The sequence below is a fragment of the Cladophialophora carrionii genome (genome assembly GCF_000365165.1).
Source record: "Cladophialophora carrionii CBS 160.54 unplaced genomic scaffold supercont1.6, whole genome shotgun sequence".
Classification (NCBI taxonomy): Eukaryota; Fungi; Ascomycota; class Eurotiomycetes; order Chaetothyriales; family Herpotrichiellaceae; genus Cladophialophora; species Cladophialophora carrionii.
Genome location: NW_008481831.1, coordinates 1929678 through 1951925, shown reverse-complemented (window position 1 = coordinate 1951925; position 22248 = coordinate 1929678). Strand labels below are relative to the sequence as shown.

The window sequence follows — 22248 nt, the reverse complement described above, 5'->3', positions numbered from 1 at the left end:
GTAGCTCTCCGACAGCCTACAGTCGGTACAGTCCTCCTCTAGTGTGGATACCTACCGCTCAAGGGGGTGTTTTGTTCGGTTCTGGGTGTCCAGCGTGCCAGCTTGTCTTTTATATCCTGTTTACTTACCAAGTATCGACCACGGCGGCGAGCTATATACCAGGTTCGGGGTTGAGGGAGAGGTTTCAGATGAATTCACGTACACTTTCGAGGTCAAATTCATTCATGTCCATGTTCATGTTCGTGTTTTATGTTCATGTCCAAGTCAAGCTCGCGTATAACGTGGGGGTACGAAATAGAATAATGAGGAAAGTGTTGTAGGCACTGTACCGAGTATCCCTCTTACGAGATATATACTCCGTACTCTCCCCCATTTGTACTTCGTACGAGTGTCTCGCTAGCGACTTGCAGTAGCGACACGTCCTGTCCGTTGAAAAGTTGGACCTCTACGTTCGCTGCGCGACTGTGTCTTGACATGCTCTAATTGCCATCCTATCAATACGTCGCTGCCAACCTCATGATCAGATAGTCTCCGCTGTTGATTCCCGGGTACTTCGGCTTGGCTGTGGGATCCCATGTGCCCGGCAAGGCCTCGATGAAGCGATCAAAGTTCGGATTGCAGAAATAGGCAATACTGTACCTTGCCGGTACGAGGGCGTCGGGATCGTCGTCGTCAGATCCCGCATCCTTTGGCGGCGGTTGAATCACGCGGTGGTTCGTGGACCGAATGGTATCGTTGCTCCACCGTTGGAGTAAATCACCGGCATTGACGACAATGGTGCCGGGGATGGGTGTGGCGCGCACCCACGTCCCCTTGGGGGACTTGACTTCTAGGCCGCCGATTTCGTCTTGGAAGAGCAGCGTGATGGAACCGTAGTCCGAGTGTTCGCCCGCGCGCACCTGGTTCGGGTTCGCTTTCCAGACACTCTTCTTCACGGGCGGGTAGTGCAGCAGGCGCAGCGTATTGTCGCCTCCGTCGGTATAGCTGTCGAAGAAGTGTTCGTCCAGCCCCATGCCCAAGGCGATGGCGCGCATGACGTTGACGTGCAGATCCTTCAAGGTGAGGAAGAAGCGCTGCATGTCGCGCGTGAAGACCTTGCCTGCGTCGTCGAGCCGGTCGGGCCATTGGTTCGGTTTGCCCTCCACACCCTCTCGACCAATCTCCATGGATTCCTTGAGATCGGGGTTGGAGGCGCGCAGTTTGGCGATCTCGTCCGGGTCGTCGGATTGCGTGACCTTCTCGCGACCCCAGGTCACGTACCCGCGATTGGCGTCCGGGGTGGTCCATTTCAAGCCGTCCTTTTGGTCCTGTGGCCGCTTGAAGAAGTCTGCCGATTCCGAGAACGCCAACTTGACCTGGTCCTCTGGGATGCCGTGGTTCTGCAGATACAGGAAGCCCGAGGTCTTGAACGCGTGGGAGATTTGCTCGGCGGTCGTCTTCTTGGCGGTTGCATCGCCGTGCAGGAAGGTGCCAAAGTCGATCAGCTGGCAGCAGAGGTGACTGGTCAGTGATCGAAACGGGAAGGTGGTGTCTGTGTGTTCTGGATGCCTCAAGGATGAAAGGGGCAGGCAGTCTCCTAGGGACCCTGTGAAAGGGGAAGGTGGTGCTGGTGTTCTACTATCTCAACCCGCCCAAATCACGTACCGGCATGACCAAGTCATCCTGCTCCACTCCCTTCTGGGCGACCTCAGCGACTGAACCCATCTTCCACGAGGCTGAGGTGGGCCCAGGAGACGTCTACGTGTGAGTCGCTCCCCTCGTGGCCTGGTCTCGCGGGTGACGTGACGCAGGGGGGGGAATCGCCGGAGATTTGCCTACGGGGTGACGGGCGTCCTTTTCCGCTAGTCCCCGTCTGCGATCCAATGCGATGAGTCGTGAGAGGGTTTGGAGAGGCCAGCGCCTTAAGTCTCCGATTAATCTTAGCAACAATCAAGGTCGAATATAAGCCGTGGAAGATGTCGAGATGACTGAGCTCGTTCAGAAGTAAGAGAGGGGTCGAGCCTTCCCTATCAAGGCAGGCGGCATGCGATTGGGTGAGCCTCCCGATAAGGATAAGGAACAGAAGCTTTGGAGGGCGTTGGGTGGCGGTGGGCTTGTGCTCGATGGTGGCGGAGGACGCCGTCTCAGACGCTTCGATATCCGTTAGATCGGTTTCCCACAGAAATGTACGGAGTAGATTCACAGACGAGCCTTGTGGAAGCTGAGGAGCCTCGAGGTGGTCTGATACAAATCCGCAGAACACAATCAGTACCTAGGTAGTCTTGGAAGAGCACGTCCACCAACATGTCAGCCTCGCACCCCATCGTCGACATCCACACCCACATGTACCCGCCCTCGTACATCAAACTTCTCGCCTCGCGCACCACGGTCCCCTACATTTACCAGCCCACAGAATCAGACGGCCCCGACACTCCAGACCCAAGACTGATCATCCTCGCCTCGGACGATGACCCGTCGCGTCCCAAGGCCCTCCGCGGCCGGCCCGTCGACAGCACATATTCCTCCTTCGACCAGAAACGCGCGTTCATGAAGCGCCACGGAATCTCCTGCAGTGTGATCAGTCTGGCGAACCCGTGGCTGGATTTCCTGGACCCCGGCTCTGCATTGACAACCGCGCAAGAAATCAACAATGACCTCGAGAGCGCCAGTGCCGAGAACAACGCGTCGCCCTCAAACGACGGTCTGAAGCTGTATGCCTTTGGCTGTCTGCCCCTCTCCGCACCTTCAGAGGACATCGTCAGTGAAATCCGACGGTTGAAGACACGGAAGCACGTCAAGGGCGTCATCATGGGTACGACAGGTCTCGGAAAAGGCCTCGACGACCCAGAACTAGACGAGGTGTATTCCGCCCTGGCTTCCACGTCGACACTAGTGTTTCTGCATCCACATTATGGCCTTCCCGACTCTGCCTTTGGGGGTCCCGAGGTGGTTGCGAGGTCGGGCCACGTGTTACCCTTGGCTTTGGGATTTCCACTGGAGACGACGATTGCTGTGTCGCGGATGTACCTCGCTGGGGTTTTCGATCGCCATCCGAAATTGCAGTTTCTGCTGGCTCACTCGGGAGGAACGATACCGTTTCTTGCGGGACGACTTGAGTCTTGTGTAGCGCATGAACGAGAATTCATTGCTAATGGTGGGAGCAAACAAGGTCCTCAGCGGTCAATCTGGGAGGTCTTGCATTCGAACATATACCTTGACGCGGTCATCTATGGACAACCAGGGTTGAAAGGAGCAATTACGGCTGCAGGGAGCGTGGACAGAGTAATGTTTGGGACTGATCATCCATTCTTCCCACCACTAGGCAACGAGAAAGACAGTAAATGGCTGAGCGTGGAGAGCAACAAGGCCGCCATCGACGGATGCTTATCACAAGAGGAGGAAGCAAAGAGGAAGATACTGGGTGGAAATGCCGTGAGCGTGCTCGGTCTTGACTTATAGGACTTCCCTGCAATTCAGCGACGGATGAGCTGGTGCTGCTTCTACCGACCGGTCATGCATCGGCGCCAGCCTTTATTACACCAGAAGATTTGTGGATAAGCCGCACAAATCTTGACCAAATCTTGACCTGCGACAGAAGACCATCATGAATCTACCGATTCCTCTGCATGATGAACAAACGTGGTTCAAATGTCTCTTCTTCCAGATAGGATATTCCAGCCCAAATGCTCCCATAGTTCACCAATGAACCACTCCGCAGAATCCTCCCTCTGCTTGATAACCTCCACCATTTTTGTTAAATCTGCTTCCTGCTCTTCTTCCTCGTCGCGCTGGAGGGAGTTGGAAAAGGTCTCGTCATCGTCACCGAACACTCCTCGCAGGAGGGTGTTCTGGAGTGTCTCTTCGATCTTTCTACGGAGGTCGCCGTCACCTCCAGTATCATTCCCCTGAGACGGTAGCAAAGTAAAGTTGAGCAGTGACTTCTCAGGCATACATTTCGCGTTGGCAAGCAGAAATTCTATCCCTTTGCGCAGAATAAAGATGATAAAGGGTCCTTCGACACCGGCGGCGCCAATCGCAGATTGAGCGTTGAACTCTAAAGTGTCCAAGAATCCGGTAAGTGGGAGGAACGTCTTGCGGTTCTTGTCTGATTTGTCTGAGTCCGCGAACACAAGGAGGGACAAGGTGGCGCCGCTGTGATCAAGGATAGCGCACAGGCATCCTTTCAAGAGTTGGCAATGAGCGCCCTTGGTGGTATCGAGGGCTGTCATCATTCTCACCATCACTCGAACTAGCTCTTTGGCTTCCGCGAGATCCTCCGGGCTTTTGGGTAAATGTGGTTGGTCTGATCTCTCCTGGCTCTCTTCTGATCTGGAATCAGATCCCTTCCCGTTTCTCTTTGACGTTCTTTCCAGCTCTCGTCGCGCATGTTCATCTAGGGCGAATTTGTGGAGTCGTCCTAAGAAGGACTGAAATACCTTGACCACATCTGAGAGACCCCGAACACACTGGTCACCCTCATCAGGTGCCTGCGGTTGTGTGCGTTCCAGTCCTCTCAGTAATGTGGGATAGACCGTTTTGAAAGCGGTACAGATCTCCTTGACGTACTGGTTCTTCTGCCCAGCGCCCGTCCTTACAGTTGCTTGTATGTCCTCCAAGAGTATCCTTGATATCGACTTGCTAGTCACCTGGATGGCTGTCACTAGTATCTCTTGATCCGGCTTCTCAAGGAGGAGGCTGCGACGCAGGGAGGTGAACCCGCGGAGAAATGCTTGACGCCCTTGTTGAATTCAGCACACTACACGTACCAAATGCTGAGCAACATACCAGTACTCGGCGTCTTGAGATGGCTGAAGTCCAGATTGATGTCGTCGTCATCGAGATCGGGGTCGAGGTCGTGATAACTCCCGGTCTTGTTGTTCGTTTCATTCGCTGATGTATCCCGCCTGCGTTTGCTGCTTGTGGTCTGTACTCTGAAACGCTGAGCCTCCTGAAGGGGCTGAAGTGGCAGATCTCGTTCTTGCTTCAACTGAGTCAACTCGTTGAGGAGCCTCAAGCGTTCCGCCTCTGCTTTCTGGTAAGACGCTCTCCAGTACATGTCTGCATCAAAGTCGACTTGTTTCGGGAGGCTTCTATGAGAATCAGAAACGATGGCACCACGGAGACTCTCGAGAAAGTCTGCTCAACGTTAGCGAAGGCTCTCAGCTGACTAGTACAACGCTTACCATCAACCGAGATGTGAGGTGGCTTCGACCTGGCAATGGCGAAAGCAAAAGCAATATGAGCAGGAGGAGGAATATCGGGGCAATGTAGCTCCTGATCTGATCTGAGGCGACATGTCATATCTCCCAGTCACATATTGAAAGAGAGTAACCTCGGGGTCAGGTCACAACTATATGCCATGCGAGGTAGGGGCAGCTTACGGCGGAAGAAGAGAGGGCATGAAATAGACCGGCAGAGTCACGCACTCATGAGAAACGAGAGTCAAACAGTTGGGACTTTTCCAAGCTGAATGAAAGTGCTGGAAGAAGCCGGAGAGAAGGAAGGCACGCTCCTTCCTAAATACCTTGAGTGGGCAAGAGCATCTCTTGCAGGACATGTTTTGTATATCATTACTGAGCTCGACCAAAATGAACAGTACTCCCATAGAACGCATCCAAGCGCATCATGGCTCGCTGCTCTGGGAGTACAAGCTATTGTCGACATCACACTGTAGAAGAGAAGGGGAGCCTTGGAGAACACGAGGCTTGTGAAGCCACATGAAGCTCGCTTTGATTTATCGAATTGCACTTACTGGTGGTTAAGGCGCACCGTATTATTCATGCGGAGCATTGAGCACATTTTTGGTGGCTCTGTCTTTGGTGAATCTCTCACCAAATGCGCCAGAAGTTCAGGTTGTCGCCTCTTAACGGTTCTCGTTGACTGCCCATCTGTCCACGACCCGGCATACCTCGAGCCGTTCTACAACTACAATGGCGCCAGGTGCCACAGCCGTGGCCACCGAAGTTGACTATTATGAATTGTTGTCGGTATTGCCGACAGCCTCTGAGGCGGAAATCCGTCGCGCATACAGAAAAACTTCCCTGCTGTACCACCCCGACAAGGTTAAGCCAACGCCTGAGACACTCGACAAGTTTCAGTTGCTGCAGACCGCCCTCAACATCCTAACTGATGCTGACGAGAAGCGGAAATATGACCAGACGCGAGAGGCGAGACAGAGGCGGCTAGCTGAGACCGCTGCCCTTGACAGTCGGAGACGCCAAATGGTGGAAGACCTGGAGAAAAGAGAGGCCGCCTCCGTCAACGGTGGTGTGAAGAATGGTGTGAAGCGCACGTGGACAGATCGTGAGCTGGAAATCAAGCGCATACAAGAGGAAAACAGGAAAAGACGGGAGGATGCCATGGCCAAGAAGGTCGGAGAAGCCCAAGCGCGTGCTGAGGCTGCTCAGGCAAAGGAAGAAGCGCAATCCTCAGAGTCTATCGATCGGTCCGTCAAAGTGCGCTGGGTCAAAGAGGGTGAGGCGCTCGATATTGACCAGGAGGCGCTGGAGGATAACTTCGCAGTTGGTGATGTCGAAAACGTCGTCCTCCTAAAAGACAAAAAGCGCCGCATCGAGGGCCGCGGGGACAGGAAGGTCCTACTGGGCACGGCCGTCATCGTTTTCCGAACATTGGCAATTGCTAAGAAAGTTGTGTCACAGGGACCGTGGGAAAACATTGAGAGTGTCGAATGGGCGGCTGGGAACGCCAACGAGGGGCATGATGGTGGTTGAGATCAGCACGTTATTCTACAACGCCAGTGAGTTCCCGCTCAGCGTCAAGGCTGAACAGGACAGCAGGATCCTCGCTCGCATCGAAGGCCAAGCCGCGGCGTAATTACTCCGTGTGCCTGCAGCAAACGGATACTTCGAAGCAATGTCGAAGCCACAGCCAGCAGATATCTGCCCAGTGGACCATAGGCTAGGGTACATGCACCATCAGCCTTCTGCCAAACCCTGAGCATGAATCCTCGGGGAAAGAATGAAGCTCTGGCACGAGCAGGGCACTCCAAAAAGGCACGTCGCGATGAGCGATATGCTTGTTTGTCCCTCAACCGGATACCATGCTTAACTCCAGCGAAATGCGTAAGTTTGCGCAAATCCCCGCGAGCTGTCGCTAGGAAATCCATGAGATTGTCATAGACGGCGCCTATATCCGGCGATTTAGTATGGTATCGCTCATCAATCAACCTCTTCCTCTTCCTCTTCTTCCTCGCGCTTGGGTTTCCTCCGCTCTTTCCTCCTCAAGCTCGCCTCCACGCCCTCTCTCAGCCACTTCGGCACAAACGGTTTGAGCATTACTTCCTCCTGCTCGCCCGTTTCTTCTCCCTCTTGCCACTGCACTTTATACTGCTCGGAGGGGTCGTAATTTGTGCAATCGGCTGTCAACTGAATATCCGTCATCATCTCCAAGCGACACAGCGCAAGGCCTATGTTCCCGACTCCGCCAAGCCACTTCCCACTGCTCCGACCCCGTCCCTTTGCTCTCAGTTTTGAGATATTTGACCCTGGCGGCGGAAGAAGAATACCTGATTCGGGCCTATACTCAGGCACTTCCTGCTGTTCCGGCGGCGGCGGACCGTCCTTGTTATACAACTGGCACGGCAATATGCGCTTCCTGACCACTCCCGTGTGGTGCGTGCGGATAGTCAATTCCTGGCCCAAGTAGCATCCTTTGACGAAATCGATCCCGCCAAACAAATCGAGATTGCTTTCCTGCGGCAGGGCGTGCCCGGCGATGATCTCGGACTGGCCTTCCGCAATGCCGTTCCGCACACGGTGGACAGTGTACTCCTCCAGCGTGGCCGGCTCGCATCCCGAGTCCTGTAACTGCTCCAGGGATAGGGATGGGGATGGAGACCTCGAGGCCGCGTCGCCCTCCAGCCACCGCATTCCCATTCCCGGCCTTGGATCCCGTCCGCCCACCCCATTGCCTGCCGTGTGTTCTCCCTCTGGCGCCGGCCACGAGTAGTAGGCGCCTATACGCTCCGCGTCCACCTTCTCCAACTGCAACTTGGCCCGCAATTTGTGTTTCTTCAAGTGCTTCAGCAGATCTCCCGCGCTGGCCTCGTCGACCTCAATGAACCATTCTTCCCCATTACTTTCCGCGGATGGCGGGTAAATGAAGACATCGTTCAGGATGCGTCCCTGCGCGGAGAGAAAGGCCGTGTATATCGGATTGGTGCTGCCTCCGATGTCTAGAATCTTTGCAGGGATGAGATTGTGTAAGAACAGGGCCGCGTCAGGACCTGCCAGGCGGATTATGCTACGGTTCGTGAGGCGGACCCATTTGCTCTTGTTCAAAGTGGCATGACGCTGAGGAGAAGAGGTGAAGGTGCGGAAACGAGGTGGCTCGAGGCCGCGGCAACGAAGCTGGCACGACGGGCAGACGAAGAGTCGTGAAGACACAGGTGTCAGTCTCGGAGGCATGTTAGCGGAAACTGGTATCTGCCTCCAAGCAGAATCCTGCTCTAGATAATGTGATGTGGATAAAGAGGTGGAATGACATATGAACCTCACGGCTGCCTCAGTTTCTCCGCAATTTCAATGTCGCTGGAATCGGCGCCTAAACCGACTCTGGCGTAGTCTTCCTAAAATAGCTAGCACCGTCACGCTGCTTTTTCTCCGTCTATAAAACGCTCGCTCCCTCCTCGCTCACTCCTCTCGTGGACGGTTACTCTTTTCCTCTCAACCCTTGTATCGGTCTCGTTGTAACCTCAATCTACCCAGTAAGACAGCTTGAGTTCTACTCTCTATGCCTGTTTCACCCGCTACTGAATACCGTTATAATAACCCTCCATACCTTATCTAGTTCGTGTCTCCAGTCGCCTTAATACTATCATAGCGCCAACTGAGAAGTCACCTGAGTTGGTGAGAACATCCCTTATGACGAACATCTAGATACAACGATTCTGCTCTTACGCTGTCCAGGATTGCCGCTAGGCGTGGCATTGCAGGACTAGAGCTGCAGTCTCGGCTATGGCAACGGTTACATCTCAAGGTGATAGCTACACGATCTTCCCTTCTTCCGCGCTATAGTGGGCACTTAACAGTTTGAGAGATTGCAGCTCCAACTATCTAGTCCCAGCTACATGTGTATGAAGCCGAGGCGAGCTCGAATCGAGGCTGTGCTGTGCTGTGCTCGCCTAGACGTCGACGCACTCGCACTCGGCGTCACCTCGACAAAATCCTGTGACCGTGTTCGCACTGCAGTCGCCGTCCGCCCCGCAAGTGACTATGCCCCCACTTGTGCAGTGGCACGCCGCGACGGGAGGGTTCGTGTCGGAGCCATCGCAAGCCCCGGTGCGAAGGGTTGTCCTGTCGCAGGTGAGAGTGTTGTCGTTGTGGGCGCACTGGATGATGAATCGTCGAGGGGGAGCACGCTCCTCGGGCTGTACGGCCGAGGCGCTGACGGAGGCGAGGGAGGCTGCCAGAGCCAGCAGCGCCAATGGGCGGATGAAGGACTTCATGATGGTCGGCTATCAAGTTGAGCGGAGCTGAGCTGACCTGACCTTGACGTCGGCGATACGGGTTTGGAGATTAAGGTGTCTGGATTTTGAGCTTTGTGAGGAGATGGGGAGTGCTGGAGAGAAGAGAGACAACTTCCAAGGAGATCTTCGTGCCTTTTATACTTCTTTGGTTGGGCGAGCATCGACGGGAGAGCAGTCTGTGCGGACTCTACGCTACGTCAGACATCGCCTGCTCGTATGCTCTGGCCTGGAGACGGTTTGACTAAGTGGCTCGACAAGTACCCCGGCATCGAGAAGAAAGAGCGGTCAAAAATAAGACCAGTTTCTACTCGTTGAACTGCGATTATCGTCGCTGGGAGGAATGGCGCCCGAGATGCCCCTGTACAATCCTACTCAACTCTCGATTAATACGTAAGTGTCTGCGCATAGTCCCCCCTGGATCCTAGAATTGGCCGGAAGTTGCCCTTGTTGTAATTGTGACCTTAGGTGCTTCACACCGTAGTAGACTGCTAAAAGGCGGCGTCTACGCTGCCGTCCGAGACATTGTCCGGGAAGAAGGGCTGCCTGTACTCGACAATCTCGCAGATGAAAGAGTGTAAGGACATGTGGACAAAGTACATGGTCGGCTGGTGCGGAAAGACATCTGCATTTCCTCGTCGTTGCTCCTGATCTTGCTTCGTGTGTTGGTCAGCAATTCTTCTATGTTTAGAAGAATAGCCTCCCCTTCGCTCCTAGCTGCCACCCCGGCACCTATTACCCATGCGCAGCCTTGATCGGGTAAGAAAAACGAGACGAAGTCTCTAGGAGTAGATGCCAACTGCAACCGCGATTGGTGCCACTGCAGAGGTGTGGCTGTTAGCTCCTTCGTCGACTTTGAATGAATGCGAAACATCCTTACCTGAACCCAAGACGCGGAGGTTGTACGTAGACAAAACGAGAGGATGACGGTTGACAAACGGCAGACGCAGACTCTCGTAAACGAAGGGCATGAACCATTGTAGACTAGTCTCTCTCCATTGTTTGCCGTTACAAGCCAGGTTGACTCCATAGAGCGTCTCTGTATATGACCAATACGAGACGGCTCGCTTCGGCCTCGATGAGCTCCGCATCTCGTTCGCGATGGAAATGGAAAAATGGCCGCGACCGGCTCTTGGAGAATGCGTATTTAGAATACGACTAGAAAGGCGATAAGTTCAACTTCTGGTAAGAAATGTCGGCGGACTCAACTGCTGCATCGTGAGTCTCGATTCTCAGTTGTTAGCGAGCCTGCTTCGACCCCGTCCACACCATTGTCCGTCCACCAGTGGGTTGGGGCTGGTGCAGCAATAACGTGGGTAGTAGCCCTTCCCTGCCAATCAGCAGAGGAAGTTGGTGAAGCTGTGTAGGAGGAGCGATCCGAAAAGCTTGAATAGGTCAGCCTGTCGCCATGCAGTCAGCATTTGGTCGCATATCGACAGAGCCGCTGGAACGGCTCCATATGATCCTTGCAGAATTACTCTAAACAGTAATCGCCGACATCTTGCACCTTTCGCTTCCATCAGCCTGTATCGATCCCTCGCTTCGGATTCGAAACTTCGTGAAAACTGTTCTCGAGTAGGATATGGTAATCAATCCTGGGACTCTTACCCTGGCCAACAAACATCACCAAAGCTTCGGCTCCTCCCCGATAAATGATTTCCAAATTCTCAGACATCCTGGCTCAGCGCAGTGGCTCGGGAATTGCACTCAGATTTTGGCTTTTGAAAGCCCTCTGGGCCATCTCGTTATGGGACGGTCGCGTTTGCATTATCAATGGCATTGCATATTTCCCGTTGGCGACGTGAAGGCAACGAAGCTGCGCCTCGCTGCGTTTTCAACACAAATACCGTACTAGTACTGACGGCGACAAGCACCCAACTCACTCCAGTCGCTTGGGGGACGTGGACCGGCTGACCATAAACTTCATCGCCGACCAACTGCCGGAAGAGGAAGACCGAGAGGAGACCAGAGGACATTGACAGCTTCAATGACAAAACGCATTCCGTCCAAGAATCGTGTGCCAGAGCGAGCAAGGATTCGAGAGGATTGTGGTCCACTGTTCCTTCGCGCTCATGTACAACAGCGAAAGGAGGAGAATGCCCGAGTCGCTGATTTATGCACCGCCGGGGACTGAAACTGCGGACCAAAGAATGAGACCTCTGTGAGTGAAGAGTTCCGTCGAATGACTTTGGCATATGCTTTCCCCTCAGAACTCCCAGAATCCTTGCAAGCTCGAATGCCACTCTTTCCAACGTCGGTTCGAGCGGAGACTCGGCACATGGTGAGTACTGCTAAGGCCGTGAGGACTCCGTCGACGTCGCTAATGTATGTATTCGCCTGAGACTCGAATGAGGAGGATTTCAACTAGGCTCATTGCCGAACAGACCCTAGCAGGCTCCAACGCCCCCGGTTCATGCATTTGTGAGATCGATTATGTATCTGGCATCACTTAGCATGCAGAATAGACACAACGAAAACGCCAGTTCCAACCTTCAATAATGGAATTGCCGTTTGACCCATTCTTCCTTACCTAGTTTGGCATAAGAACTTGCTTAGTCTGGAAACAGGGGCATACTGGTCTGGGGCTTGCCAGAGCAGCAACATCGCAGTTGCTAGAACGGCTTCCGCGCAATCGACTGAGAAAGGTTCCCCGAAGTTGGCAGTGCCTTGCACGCTTGGACTTGGTAGGTAAGAGCCAGAGACTACATGTCTCTTATAGTTTGGTGCCAAGTTCAACACTACCTACGCTAGCCACAGGCACCATCTTGCTCGGTGGAAGAGATGGAGTAGATCTCTTTGTTAGAAGACCATGGTGACGGACGGGAAGGGACGGTGAATCCTTCTTGTACACCACAACACTCTGGCTACAGTAGGTAGGAACATGATGGTAGACGGCCTGGAGGGTTGTTGTGTTTTCGGCACGAGAACATGTTATCATGACTGGCCAGCTACACAGTACTGGGTAGAGTGTAGGTGCAAAGGTGGGTGAAATGCTGGTCAAAAGCGGCGCTTGAAACCGCTCTTTTCGGCCGTCCTTTCACCGCTCTAAGTCTAGTTTCCCCGCATTTCCGGTGCTGGAGCACAGAGAAGCCTAGTTCTTATCGGGCCTAGCGTTACACGCAAAAGAGAGCTGCCTTCACGTGACTGGATATAGTTCAATGTGGAGATCGTATGAGCCATACCACTGAGCTACCTGACCTTGCTTCCTATCCACAAATGCCCCGTTTTCAGATCAGCGTGACTTCTGTCTCGATGCCTCCGGTCTGGTCCCAAGCCTCCTCGAGTATCCATGCCATGCCAACGCGACGCCACACATTCGCTAGCATTGCCTCTACCCCAGTTCCAACGAGCTGCAATCCCAGACATCGGACCCATCCTCGACCACGACATATACCGACAAATAGCAGAGAAGTTATCTCCTCATCCAAAAGAGTCCCCAGCTCGTCGAGCCTTGCCGTGGGGAGCTCGCCATCAATGTCCGGTGCCCAGAAACCGATGGGCGTCTTCTCGATCTTTGTTGCAACAACATATTTGTTAGCTTTCTCTTTGAGAAAGGTGTGACGTAGCTCGTCCGACCCGGTGCCTCGCGCATACAGCTCCGTCATCCGACGGTCTGCATTGGGTCTATCGGCCAGAACATGGTCGTGAATGACATGGTTCAATCTACCCTGAGGTATTACGCCAATTATGGGTTCGTCTTCGTCCATCATTGGTTTGGGCCCGTAGATTTCCTCTTCCAAGTCGCTCGCGATACGCCACGTGCGTGTGGCACGATCATCTGTCGGGTCGAGTGCAGCCGATAGAAAGTCTGGTTCAGCCATGCGAGGGTATTCGTGTTGAGATGTTAGTGCTTCCTGGGAACTGGTGTCCGGTGGTCCGGCAACTTGCCCTGAGCCCTCAGAGTTGTCCTCATCTGCATCAGCGACGAATAGAGCAGGGATGCCAGGTTTAAGGGGTCCTCGGATGCGAAGGCGAGGGAGATTCTTGTGGTCGACGCCGGGGGGGCATGTTGCGTCGGCATTTTGCAACTCCATTTTCTGCACTAGGACTTGATCTTGCAGGACAACGTTGTATGGGTCGGGCAGATATTTGATGTGGCCCTCGATTTGTAACCAGGACCAGGAAGGCACTGCTCATGAATCAATCAACCCGTAATCCTGGCTTATATATGTGGTCTAGGACCCTTACCTGATAGGGATGTGTTCCGTTTGCCAGTTGGCCCGGGAGTAATCATTTTTTCCTGTTGAAGGCTGGTCCTAGGATAGCTCGCGCTGTATACTGCCCATAACAAGTCATGGACCAGCCAGCGGTTCCAAAGCCCGAATGAGCAGACATCATCTGTAGCTCGCTGCATTTCCGTGACGATACCGAGCATGGCAACCCATTTGTCGGTGGGCACAGTCAACTGTCGACGCGAGTAGTCTTCCACCATGAGATACCAGGCCCGATGCAAGTACGTGCTGGCTTCTGGTTTGTCGTGCGGTAGCAGACCGCCTATACCATGCTTGAGTGTCGAGACATAGTGCGACTCGTCGTCCATCGCATTCTCCAGAGTGTACGGCAGAACCTCACTAGCCTCTGTACTCAGGCACTCGAAGTAGACCTGGTCCTTGGTGAAGTTCAACACCCGGCCCGACAGAATCTGCTCTTGCAAGACCCACGCACGAGTGTCCAATGGGCCTCTAACGCGGCCAATATCCTTGCCACGCCGAAAGTGAGGGCTTGTCGCATACAGAGGTCCTGACTCGCTAGCAAACATGTCTTTCCTCAACGGTAAGTGGAGTTTGCATGGCTTTCCTTTGGTCGGACTTCGTGGAAAGAACAAGCCCGACGACGCATCCTCAGTGTCGGTTGCAGCAATTGTCACAAAGGCTTGGCGATATATCGTACCCATTAGAGCAGCTTGCTCTTTCCAATCATCATGTGAGTCTTGGAGAATGCACAAAGAGTCGATCCACAGGTATTTGATGTCAAGCATTCGTGCCACGTAGATAGCCTCACGAAATGTTTGCGACAGTGAGGTCAACGCGATGCCGGCTACTCTATCGGGTAGAGTCTTGGTGGTGGTTGTCAATGGATTGGTCCTGCCCCATCGGTGGCTCAATGCTATGTATCGATCTTTTTCTCCGGGCTTGGAAATATGAAGGTGCACAGCCTCACTTTTGACATGTCCAACATCGAGGACGCGGGATGGGAGCTGGCCGGCACCCTCCGCATACCCACGGCAGGTGGAGTGATGAGTCAAGCATCGGTTTAGCCAGGCGATGATGAGAAATAGATTGGCGAAGGAACCGGTGCTATCATCTTGTACGCCCTGAACACTAAGTCCCAGGCCAGTATCAAGTGCTTGGGAAATGTGGTCTATTCCACGTCTGAGCCAGTAATGTCGATATATCGAGCGGGACTCACCTGGAATCAAAACGCAGTGTATCTCAGCTCGATAAAACGGCTGTCGGATGGCATAAAAAACGTCTGCTGTCAAAGTCCGTCCACGATAAAAGTATATGCGACCTGTATTGTGAACGACGACGCCGGCCACGGGTCCGAGCTTGCCCAGTGGCCCGTTGGACATGGCCTCCAGCATTGCAAGCTTTTGCTCAGTATCGTCCTCCGCGGGTAGCCATAGACAGTGATCGACGTCATAGGTATCAAGTCCCCTATAGCCCGCAGAGCGTAAACCCAATGGCTCGATGGAAATCTGAATGGCATTAGTATTGTGGTTGTGCGATTGCTGCACGCATTGTAACCATATCTGCCTGTCCGGCAGACTTGTTTCGCCCGGTGTCCGGTTGTATCTCAGTAGAGCCGCCTCGATAAATTGGCAGAGATGGCAACCTCTCTCCGCCGACTGATGAAGCTCGGTACCTGAAGCATAGTGTGGGAACTTCGCATTATACCATACCTGCTTTGCTGGGAGATTGCAGGTAGCGAATCTTGCACAGGCTTCGCAGAGCTGAGCCATGATGGGAGTGCAGCTGTCGCTACTGTAGACGGCGATTGTGATATTGGCCTGACTTTAGTGACATGTCGGACACGCGGGAGATGATCAGCTCGCAATCCATATTTGTACCGGGTGAGAGCCATCATGGTCCAACCTTTTGTGCACACGCTTCAGCTTTGCCGGATGGGCTCGAGGATGGCTGAGCACAGCTCAAGATACCACGGTCTGGCCCAGGCCAGATTGCCGTTCGCCATTGGTGAGTCGCTCGTGAGAAGGCTGATTGTTCGCCTAACAAGCGAAAGGTCCTGCTTTAGTGGCTGGGGCGTGCTTGGGACCTGAGGTCGCGGCATGGATGTCACCGTGAGGATCAAATGAACAGCAGAGGTTCTCAAGGTATAACCAAAAATTTGCCTTGTGGCGCATGCACCCAATGCTGCAGCCCGCACCAGCTTAAATGGGTACCTAGTTAATTCTCCGGGCGCAAGCCTGGCACAACTGTGCGGGCCAAGAGCTATGCCTAACATAGCTCTTCTTACCTAAACCTCAACCCTACCACTTCCTGTACACAAGTACTCACCTGCGCACTTCTTCCACGAGCGATCAGGACCAAGTTGTTGGCCGTCTCACCAATGTATCTTCTTCGTTGCCGTTGCCTCAAAGATGCCACCGAACACTTGGGTGCCGGAGATCAGGCTCGTATTTGCTCAAGTGTGACTGACTACTGCCACATGCCCGGTCTTCGACGCCTTGCTGCAGACAAAATGCCGCCCAATGCTTGACTTGACGCCTTGCTTGATAGCAATATCTGCATGTCAACCTCCCTTGTCTTTCGGCATCTGCTAAGCGATGTTGTTGCCTGATTGAAGACGATGCAGGAGATGATGTGCCCAACATACTTTAAAGGCTCTTGATTCCCATGCTTGAAAATGTCTGCTCTTGATTCTACTTCAATTGAGGCCCAGGTCAAGAGAAAATTTCACTGATCAACAAGACAGAGAAGGTCTGAAGATTGTGGAACGCTTGCTCAGGGGACTTTTGTGGACGAGCCTCGACCTAACCGCATCCAAGAAGGCGAGCGGCCAGTGAAATAACACAGACGTCCTTACCTGCTGACTGTCACTGCCATCGACGACAGCTACACGTCCACCGACACGCTCTGTTGAAAGGCACCACTCCTCGTCGCCACAATACCAACTGCCTACGGCGCAGCGGCAGCAGCCAAGGTCACATCGGAAGCAACGAGCACGCCAGAGACCATACAGCTTGCTATAGGCGCGTGCATGGACAAGCTACTGCGGTATTCGGAGTACTTCGCGCACTTCAAGTCCCTCGACTTCAAAGAAGACGGAAACTTCCATATCGAGATGAATCCGGATCGCGTCCCTTGTAGTTACTGCGAGAAATGGCTCCCTTCGGCGAATGCTCTGCGGGAGCACGACAAGATACACAAGCTCGAGGCCGAGCACCAGGAAAAGACGTACAAGATCCGGAAGTAACGCAATCTCTTCAGCATGAAAGTGCCAGGCCCTGGGCCCCCGTGTGGGTGGCTTCAACGGACGTCATATGCAGCAGTGCAGGCAATGTTGTGGCATTCATGTGGCTAGCATCTCGTCAGGGGGAGCGAACTCCTCGGGTTTCCGTCATTCTCCCCTACCTCGTACTTCGCTCGGCGTCTGATATCCGGCCACATGATGCCCATGGCTGAGGGAGTGAGGGAGATGTACGAAAGATACCGGGAGTAAGTTTTGCCCGATGTTGTCCGCAGATCACGCAGGGGCTTTGCCTGATGCGGCAGCTCGACTGTGCGTCGACGTCCATCTCCCGTCAATGACAACACTCTACAATACCGAATTTGCAGCGTACTCGCTGATAGTCGATATCGCTTGCCGCGCAGACCAATCCCGCCGTGAAATGTGTTGGTCCCTACGGGCATTTCTACTTCATCGTTTGCATCCCGCTTGATAGCAATCGCACTTCTCCTTCGGCCTGCGAGCGATCGACCTTCTTCTTTCAGAAGGTCAGAGGTGGAGTCTCTGCCCGGTGGTTGATAACATGGTCTTGGCCATGGCCTTGGGAGAGAATGCTTCAGGAGCTTAAATATATCTTGTTGTCGCGTGAGCGGTCTCGCCGTCTCTCCAGCCTACACAAACAAGCGGTACACCGATAGTCGCCCTTGGAAATGGACGTTCAAGCCGACAAGCCCTCCATGCTGGGCTCAAGTGACGAGAAACGAATCGTGGAGGCGAACAGGAATCACAGCGTCGCCACAAACGCATCGCTGGACGAGGCACTCGAACAGCTGGATATTTCGACCAAAGATGCCGACGAGGCGTTTGCCTTTCTGAAGGACCACCCGAACGCCGATGGCGTTCGACAAGAGGCCATGGCCATCCTAGCAGACCCCAAGGCTACAAAGCGCCTGTTGCGAAAGATTGACTTCACCATTGTGCCCTGCATGATCGCCGTCTATTTCCTGCAATACCTGTGAGTGCTTTCGAAGCGGCCACCCCAAATCGACGACGCTGAAGACCCGCCCGAACACGACGGCTCCCAACCCCTTTGAAGCACTCCTACTCACACCTGTACAGGGACAAAACGACCATCTCTTACGCCGCCGTGATGGGTCTGCGCACGGACACCCACCTAGTCGGTCAGGACTACAGCAACGTGGCCATGATGTTCTACATTGGCTTCCTGGCCGCCGAGTTCCCCACCCAGTACCTCGCCCAGCGCATCAGCCGCCTAGGCAAATACCTGGGCGTCAACGTGATGTTGTGGGGCGTCATTCTGTCCTGCATGGCTGCGTGCACCTCGTATGCCGGCCTGATGGTGTGCCGGACGCTGCTCGGTATCTTCGAGGCACCTGTGGCGCCGATCCTCGTTCTGATAATCGCCATGTGGTACAAGAAGGAGGAACAGGGCCGCAGGGTGGTGAGTGGAAAGCCCGTCTAAGAACGACTCTGGGCGTGAAACTCCTTGCTTGGAGCCACATTGACTGATATGCATCACGTGCCAGAGCTATTTTTATGTGTGCAACAGCATCACACAAATTTTTGGATCCGGCGTCGCCTACGGCGCCAGCTTTTCGACCAGCAAGTTCGCCAGCTGGCGCATCTTCTTCCTGATCATCGGCTTGATCACCGTCCTTATTGGGTTCGGCGTGTTCATGCTGCTGCCCGACTCGCCGGTCAAGGCAGTGCGGTTCACCGAGGCCGAGAAAGTCGCGGCCCTGCTTCGCGTCAAGGAGAACCAGTCCGGGACCCAAAACGCGAAGCTGAAGAAAGTGCAGGTCATCGAGTCGGTCAAGGACGTCCGAGTCTGGCTGGTCTTTCTGTCCGTGATGCTGACGTCGATCCCCAACGGTGAGTACACACACGGCGCTAGTTTGATGCTCCATGACCATACCATGATGAGCCGTGCTGAACTGACCGGGCCCTTGTCCTATCAGGTGGACTGTCAAACTTCTCCTCGATCCTGCTCACGACGTTCGGGTACACCAGCCAGCAGGCGCTCATTCTCAACATGCCCACGGGCGCGGTGGGGATCTTCATCGTGCTCCTGTCAGGATATCTCAGCGATCGATGGAACGACCGGTCGCTCGTGATGCTCATCTGTCTGATCCCGACCATCGTCGCGGCGGGCTTGATGTACGGTCTCGACCCGGACGGCATCCCAAAAAGCAAAGGCGCGCTGCTGTTCGCGTCGTACCTCAGCGGAACGTTCGGCGCCGCCTTCATGCTCCTCCTGGCGTGGAACGCGTCCAACATTGCGGGCCATTCGAAAAAGGTCACGGCCAATGCCTTGACCTTGGTCGGTTTCTGCACGGGGAATATCCTGGTGAGTCCAGTCCGGTCCGGTCCGCCCAGCAGCACACGGCCAAAAAAACAAAAAAAACAAAACAAACCCCCATCTTTCTGTTCCCCCATGCTCCACCCCCTATCCCTCTTGCTCAGAGTCATATCTATCAAATGGGACTGCACGGCACAGGACGGAATGCATTGGATGAGTACAGGACTTACGTGTGGCACAAAACGCTAACGCCGCCTTTCCCTTCCAGGGCACGCAAACGTTCCAGGAAAGCGAAGCGCCCGGCTACAAGAGCGGCAAGATCGCCATCGTGGCGTGCCTCACGGCGCAGGTCTGCTTGTGCTTTGCCCTGCGCTACTGCAACGACCGGCTCAACAGGAAGAACCAGCAGCGGCTGGCGGAGATGAGCGAGGACGAGAAGGCCATCGTGAGGGAGAAGTTGGCCTACAGCGACGAGACGGACCTGAAGAATCCCTTTTTCGTCTACACGCACTGACGGACGCGGGCGATTGTGCCGAAAAGGCGGCTGTGTGAAATCCGAGGACGTGCTTTCGACGGCTGAGGATCAACCGCGTGTGGGGACGGGCGTGAGTGTGAGTGTGGGCATGACCGTACCTAGGTAATTATCGATAGACACCAAGATACCCAGGCAATCGGCATTGGGCGTTTGGCATTTAGCATTTAGAGATCAGAATGAGAAGACCGATCGAACCAAGCAACGAGTCTACAGAACTGACTGACTGCAGTAGATTTTACCATTCATTTCCACCACCTCCACCCCCCAACTTTGGCCCGATGATAAGGACGAACCACACACACTTCGTCGGTCAAATGACACACATGTCCCCCCCAACCTAAGATCAGATCAGTCCGAGTAGAGGTGCATAGTCCGATAATATGTACACCCAGCTCGACGGCGGATTCGTGGGGTGAGCATGTCGAGCGGTGGGTTTTGCTTTTCTCGTTTCACCTCGTAACGGGTCGTTATCGATGATATGTTTCCATTGCTCCCCAATTCTCTCAATACCTTGGCCAGGTCTTGTGCCCCTTTTGATTCTGTGATCCGCGCCGTCAGGATCCCTACCCGGGGTCAGTACTGTGTACGAGTCCCGACGAGCTTCGAGTGGGCAGCAAAAAGCGAGACTGGCAGGAATCTGTTGTCAATTGATTATGCGATGATTAGTGATCTTTTGTGTCCCTCGCGCGCGAGAGAGAATCAGAACCCGTGAATGGAAGCTCAAACCCGGTGCCGAGCAGAAAAAGGTGGCACGCCATCAGGTTGTGGTCAGCGACGTACAGAGGGCAAAGTGGAGTGAAACTGGGAAATCTTGCAATTGCCAGAACATGCTGTATTCAAGGGAAGAAAACAAACAGCGACGGGTGTTTGTGACAGGGTTCTATTCATTTTTCTTCTTCTTTTCTCTCTCTTTCCTTATTTTCTGCCCATTAACTGAGGAGACGATATTCGCTGAGCAGACCCCGAATAGCTCATTGAGTGAATCGCTACCTTGGTCCCTGATCCTCCGGCCTGCTTTCACAATGTAGATAGATGCCACACGCCTGGAATCGCGTTATCGACCGGGTGCCGGTGGAGTCATTGCGGGACGAGAAAGCTTTGTGGTTTCGCTGAAGAATTTGTACAGTTGTTTAAATGTGCTTCTGAATGGCCGCTTCCAAGGCACGGACATTGGCGCCGACGACCTCGTCGACCTTCTCGCCATTCTTGAAGAACATAAATGTAGGCATGGCTCTCACGCCGAGTTCCTGGGCGACATCGGGCACCTCGTCGACGTCGACCTTGTAAAAGTCGACCTTGTCTTTGTACTGCTCCGAGTTGGAGAACTTGAGGACTTCGGGCGCGATGACCTTGCAAGGACCGCACCAGGTGGCGAAGCAGTCGAGGACGATCAGCTTATCGGCAGGGCCTTGGACGATCGAGCTCGTGTAGGAGGACTTGCTGCGGATTGGGTTAACACCGTATTTCTTTGCAGGCTGGGGGTTGTTGCGCGCGTGTTCTTCACGAAGCTTGGCTTGATGGTAGGCTACATACTCTGCAAGGTTGTGCACGACCATTTTGGCTGATGTGGTGGTGAAAAGGCGTGGACTGGTTCGAAGTGGGGGTGTTCGAGCTGCTGAAAGTAGCTGGCGGGTTGGGAGTAGGCGCTGAATTTTGACGGCGGATGAACGCAGAGTGACGTCCAGGGTGAAGGCTATATAGATTGTGGAGGGACGAGGGTGCTGTGAGGCAGAGTAATATTGAGGTGATTCAAGAGAAGGATCGAGACCAAACGGGAGTCCGTATTCGAAGCCGCTGATTAATGGGAAAACAGTATTTGAGATTTGCACAACCTTCGCTCTCTTGTCTCCCGGATGCTGGTGGCCGCCCCCCACCATCCGCAATGCAAGTGATAACGTCATCCAACGTCACCAATTTGATACGCCGCACCCACCTAGCACCAGCGTGACACCCAAGTGACGGCCAAGTGAAGGCAAGGTAATACTTTACGAGTACTCCGTACTGCGTTGCGGGAGGTGCGTGATCCTGCCGCTTGTTTAGGCGAAACACTCAGCCAGCAGCAAGCGGCAAGCAGCATCCCCCTTTGTACGCCTTTCGCATTGAAAAAGCCCTCTTCTGGGATCAAATCGCATATTCTTACTCTTATAGCGGCGTTCACTGTCACTGACGATTTGAATCGGGTCGACTCTGGAAGCTGGATGCGTTGTGCTACCTGCTACTCGTGCCTGACTCTGATCCTCGCCGGCACCACAGCACATTGTCTCATCCCACTTTGCTATACGTATCTGCCGAATCGACCAGGACTCAGCTGGAGGAAAATGCTCCTGGCATTAACTATTATCTGTCTCTTTTGTGCAAACCCTGCTTGCCGATTCCAGTAAATATCAAGAACTTGCTCGCAGATCAATTGCTCGCTCTTATACACCCGCTCATTGCAAAGCTTCGCCGGCTGTTCCCACGGAACGCAGAGTGCAGGTATACAGTGGAACCCCGACTGAAAAGGGAACAAAGAGAGCGATT

The 22248-nt window shown here is 53.9% G+C and overlaps 9 protein-coding genes across 9 annotated transcripts; 4 read left to right on the top strand and 5 right to left on the bottom strand.

The window, feature by feature from the left end:
- Positions 1-494: 494 nt before the first annotated feature.
- On the bottom strand, positions 495-1704 carry G647_07668 (uncharacterized protein; the record flags this gene model as incomplete). The annotated part of the gene is made up of 2 exons (XM_008731981.1): positions 495-1484; positions 1645-1704. The coding sequence occupies 2 exons, from the start codon at positions 1702-1704 to the stop codon at positions 495-497; spliced, it is 1050 nt and encodes a 349-aa protein (XP_008730203.1).
- A 579-nt stretch (positions 1705-2283) lies between these two features.
- G647_07667 (uncharacterized protein) lies at positions 2284-3438 on the top strand (the record flags this gene model as incomplete). The annotated part of the gene is made up of 1 exon (XM_008731980.1): positions 2284-3438. The coding sequence occupies one exon, from the start codon at positions 2284-2286 to the stop codon at positions 3436-3438; it is 1155 nt and encodes a 384-aa protein (XP_008730202.1).
- A 185-nt stretch (positions 3439-3623) lies between these two features.
- On the bottom strand, positions 3624-5035 carry G647_07666 (uncharacterized protein; the record flags this gene model as incomplete). The annotated part of the gene is made up of 2 exons (XM_008731979.1): positions 3624-4717; positions 4765-5035. 2 exons carry the CDS (start codon positions 5033-5035, stop codon positions 3624-3626), a joined length of 1365 nt encoding a protein of 454 aa, XP_008730201.1.
- An 874-nt stretch (positions 5036-5909) lies between these two features.
- Positions 5910-6710, top strand: G647_07665 (uncharacterized protein; the record flags this gene model as incomplete). Its single annotated transcript, XM_008731978.1, has 1 exon — positions 5910-6710. One exon carries the CDS (start codon positions 5910-5912, stop codon positions 6708-6710), a length of 801 nt encoding a protein of 266 aa, XP_008730200.1.
- Positions 6711-7157: 447 nt separating this feature from the next.
- On the bottom strand, positions 7158-8405 carry G647_07664 (uncharacterized protein; the record flags this gene model as incomplete). The annotated part of the gene is made up of 1 exon (XM_008731977.1): positions 7158-8405. The coding sequence occupies one exon, from the start codon at positions 8403-8405 to the stop codon at positions 7158-7160; it is 1248 nt and encodes a 415-aa protein (XP_008730199.1).
- A 4285-nt stretch (positions 8406-12690) lies between these two features.
- G647_07663 (uncharacterized protein) lies at positions 12691-15425 on the bottom strand (the record flags this gene model as incomplete). The annotated part of the gene is made up of 2 exons (XM_008731976.1): positions 12691-13592; positions 13652-15425. The coding sequence occupies 2 exons, from the start codon at positions 15423-15425 to the stop codon at positions 12691-12693; spliced, it is 2676 nt and encodes an 891-aa protein (XP_008730198.1).
- A 1259-nt stretch (positions 15426-16684) lies between these two features.
- On the top strand, positions 16685-16900 carry G647_07662 (uncharacterized protein; the record flags this gene model as incomplete). The annotated part of the gene is made up of 1 exon (XM_008731975.1): positions 16685-16900. The coding sequence occupies one exon, from the start codon at positions 16685-16687 to the stop codon at positions 16898-16900; it is 216 nt and encodes a 71-aa protein (XP_008730197.1).
- A 683-nt stretch (positions 16901-17583) lies between these two features.
- On the top strand, positions 17584-19707 carry G647_07661 (uncharacterized protein; the record flags this gene model as incomplete). Its single annotated transcript, XM_008731974.1, has 5 exons — positions 17584-17888; positions 17993-18335; positions 18421-18766; positions 18853-19241; positions 19462-19707. 5 exons carry the CDS (start codon positions 17584-17586, stop codon positions 19705-19707), a joined length of 1629 nt encoding a protein of 542 aa, XP_008730196.1.
- Positions 19708-20858: 1151 nt separating this feature from the next.
- On the bottom strand, positions 20859-21284 carry G647_07660 (thioredoxin; the record flags this gene model as incomplete). The annotated part of the gene is made up of 1 exon (XM_008731973.1): positions 20859-21284. One exon carries the CDS (start codon positions 21282-21284, stop codon positions 20859-20861), a length of 426 nt encoding a protein of 141 aa, XP_008730195.1.
- Between the last annotated feature and the right edge of the window lie 964 nt (positions 21285-22248).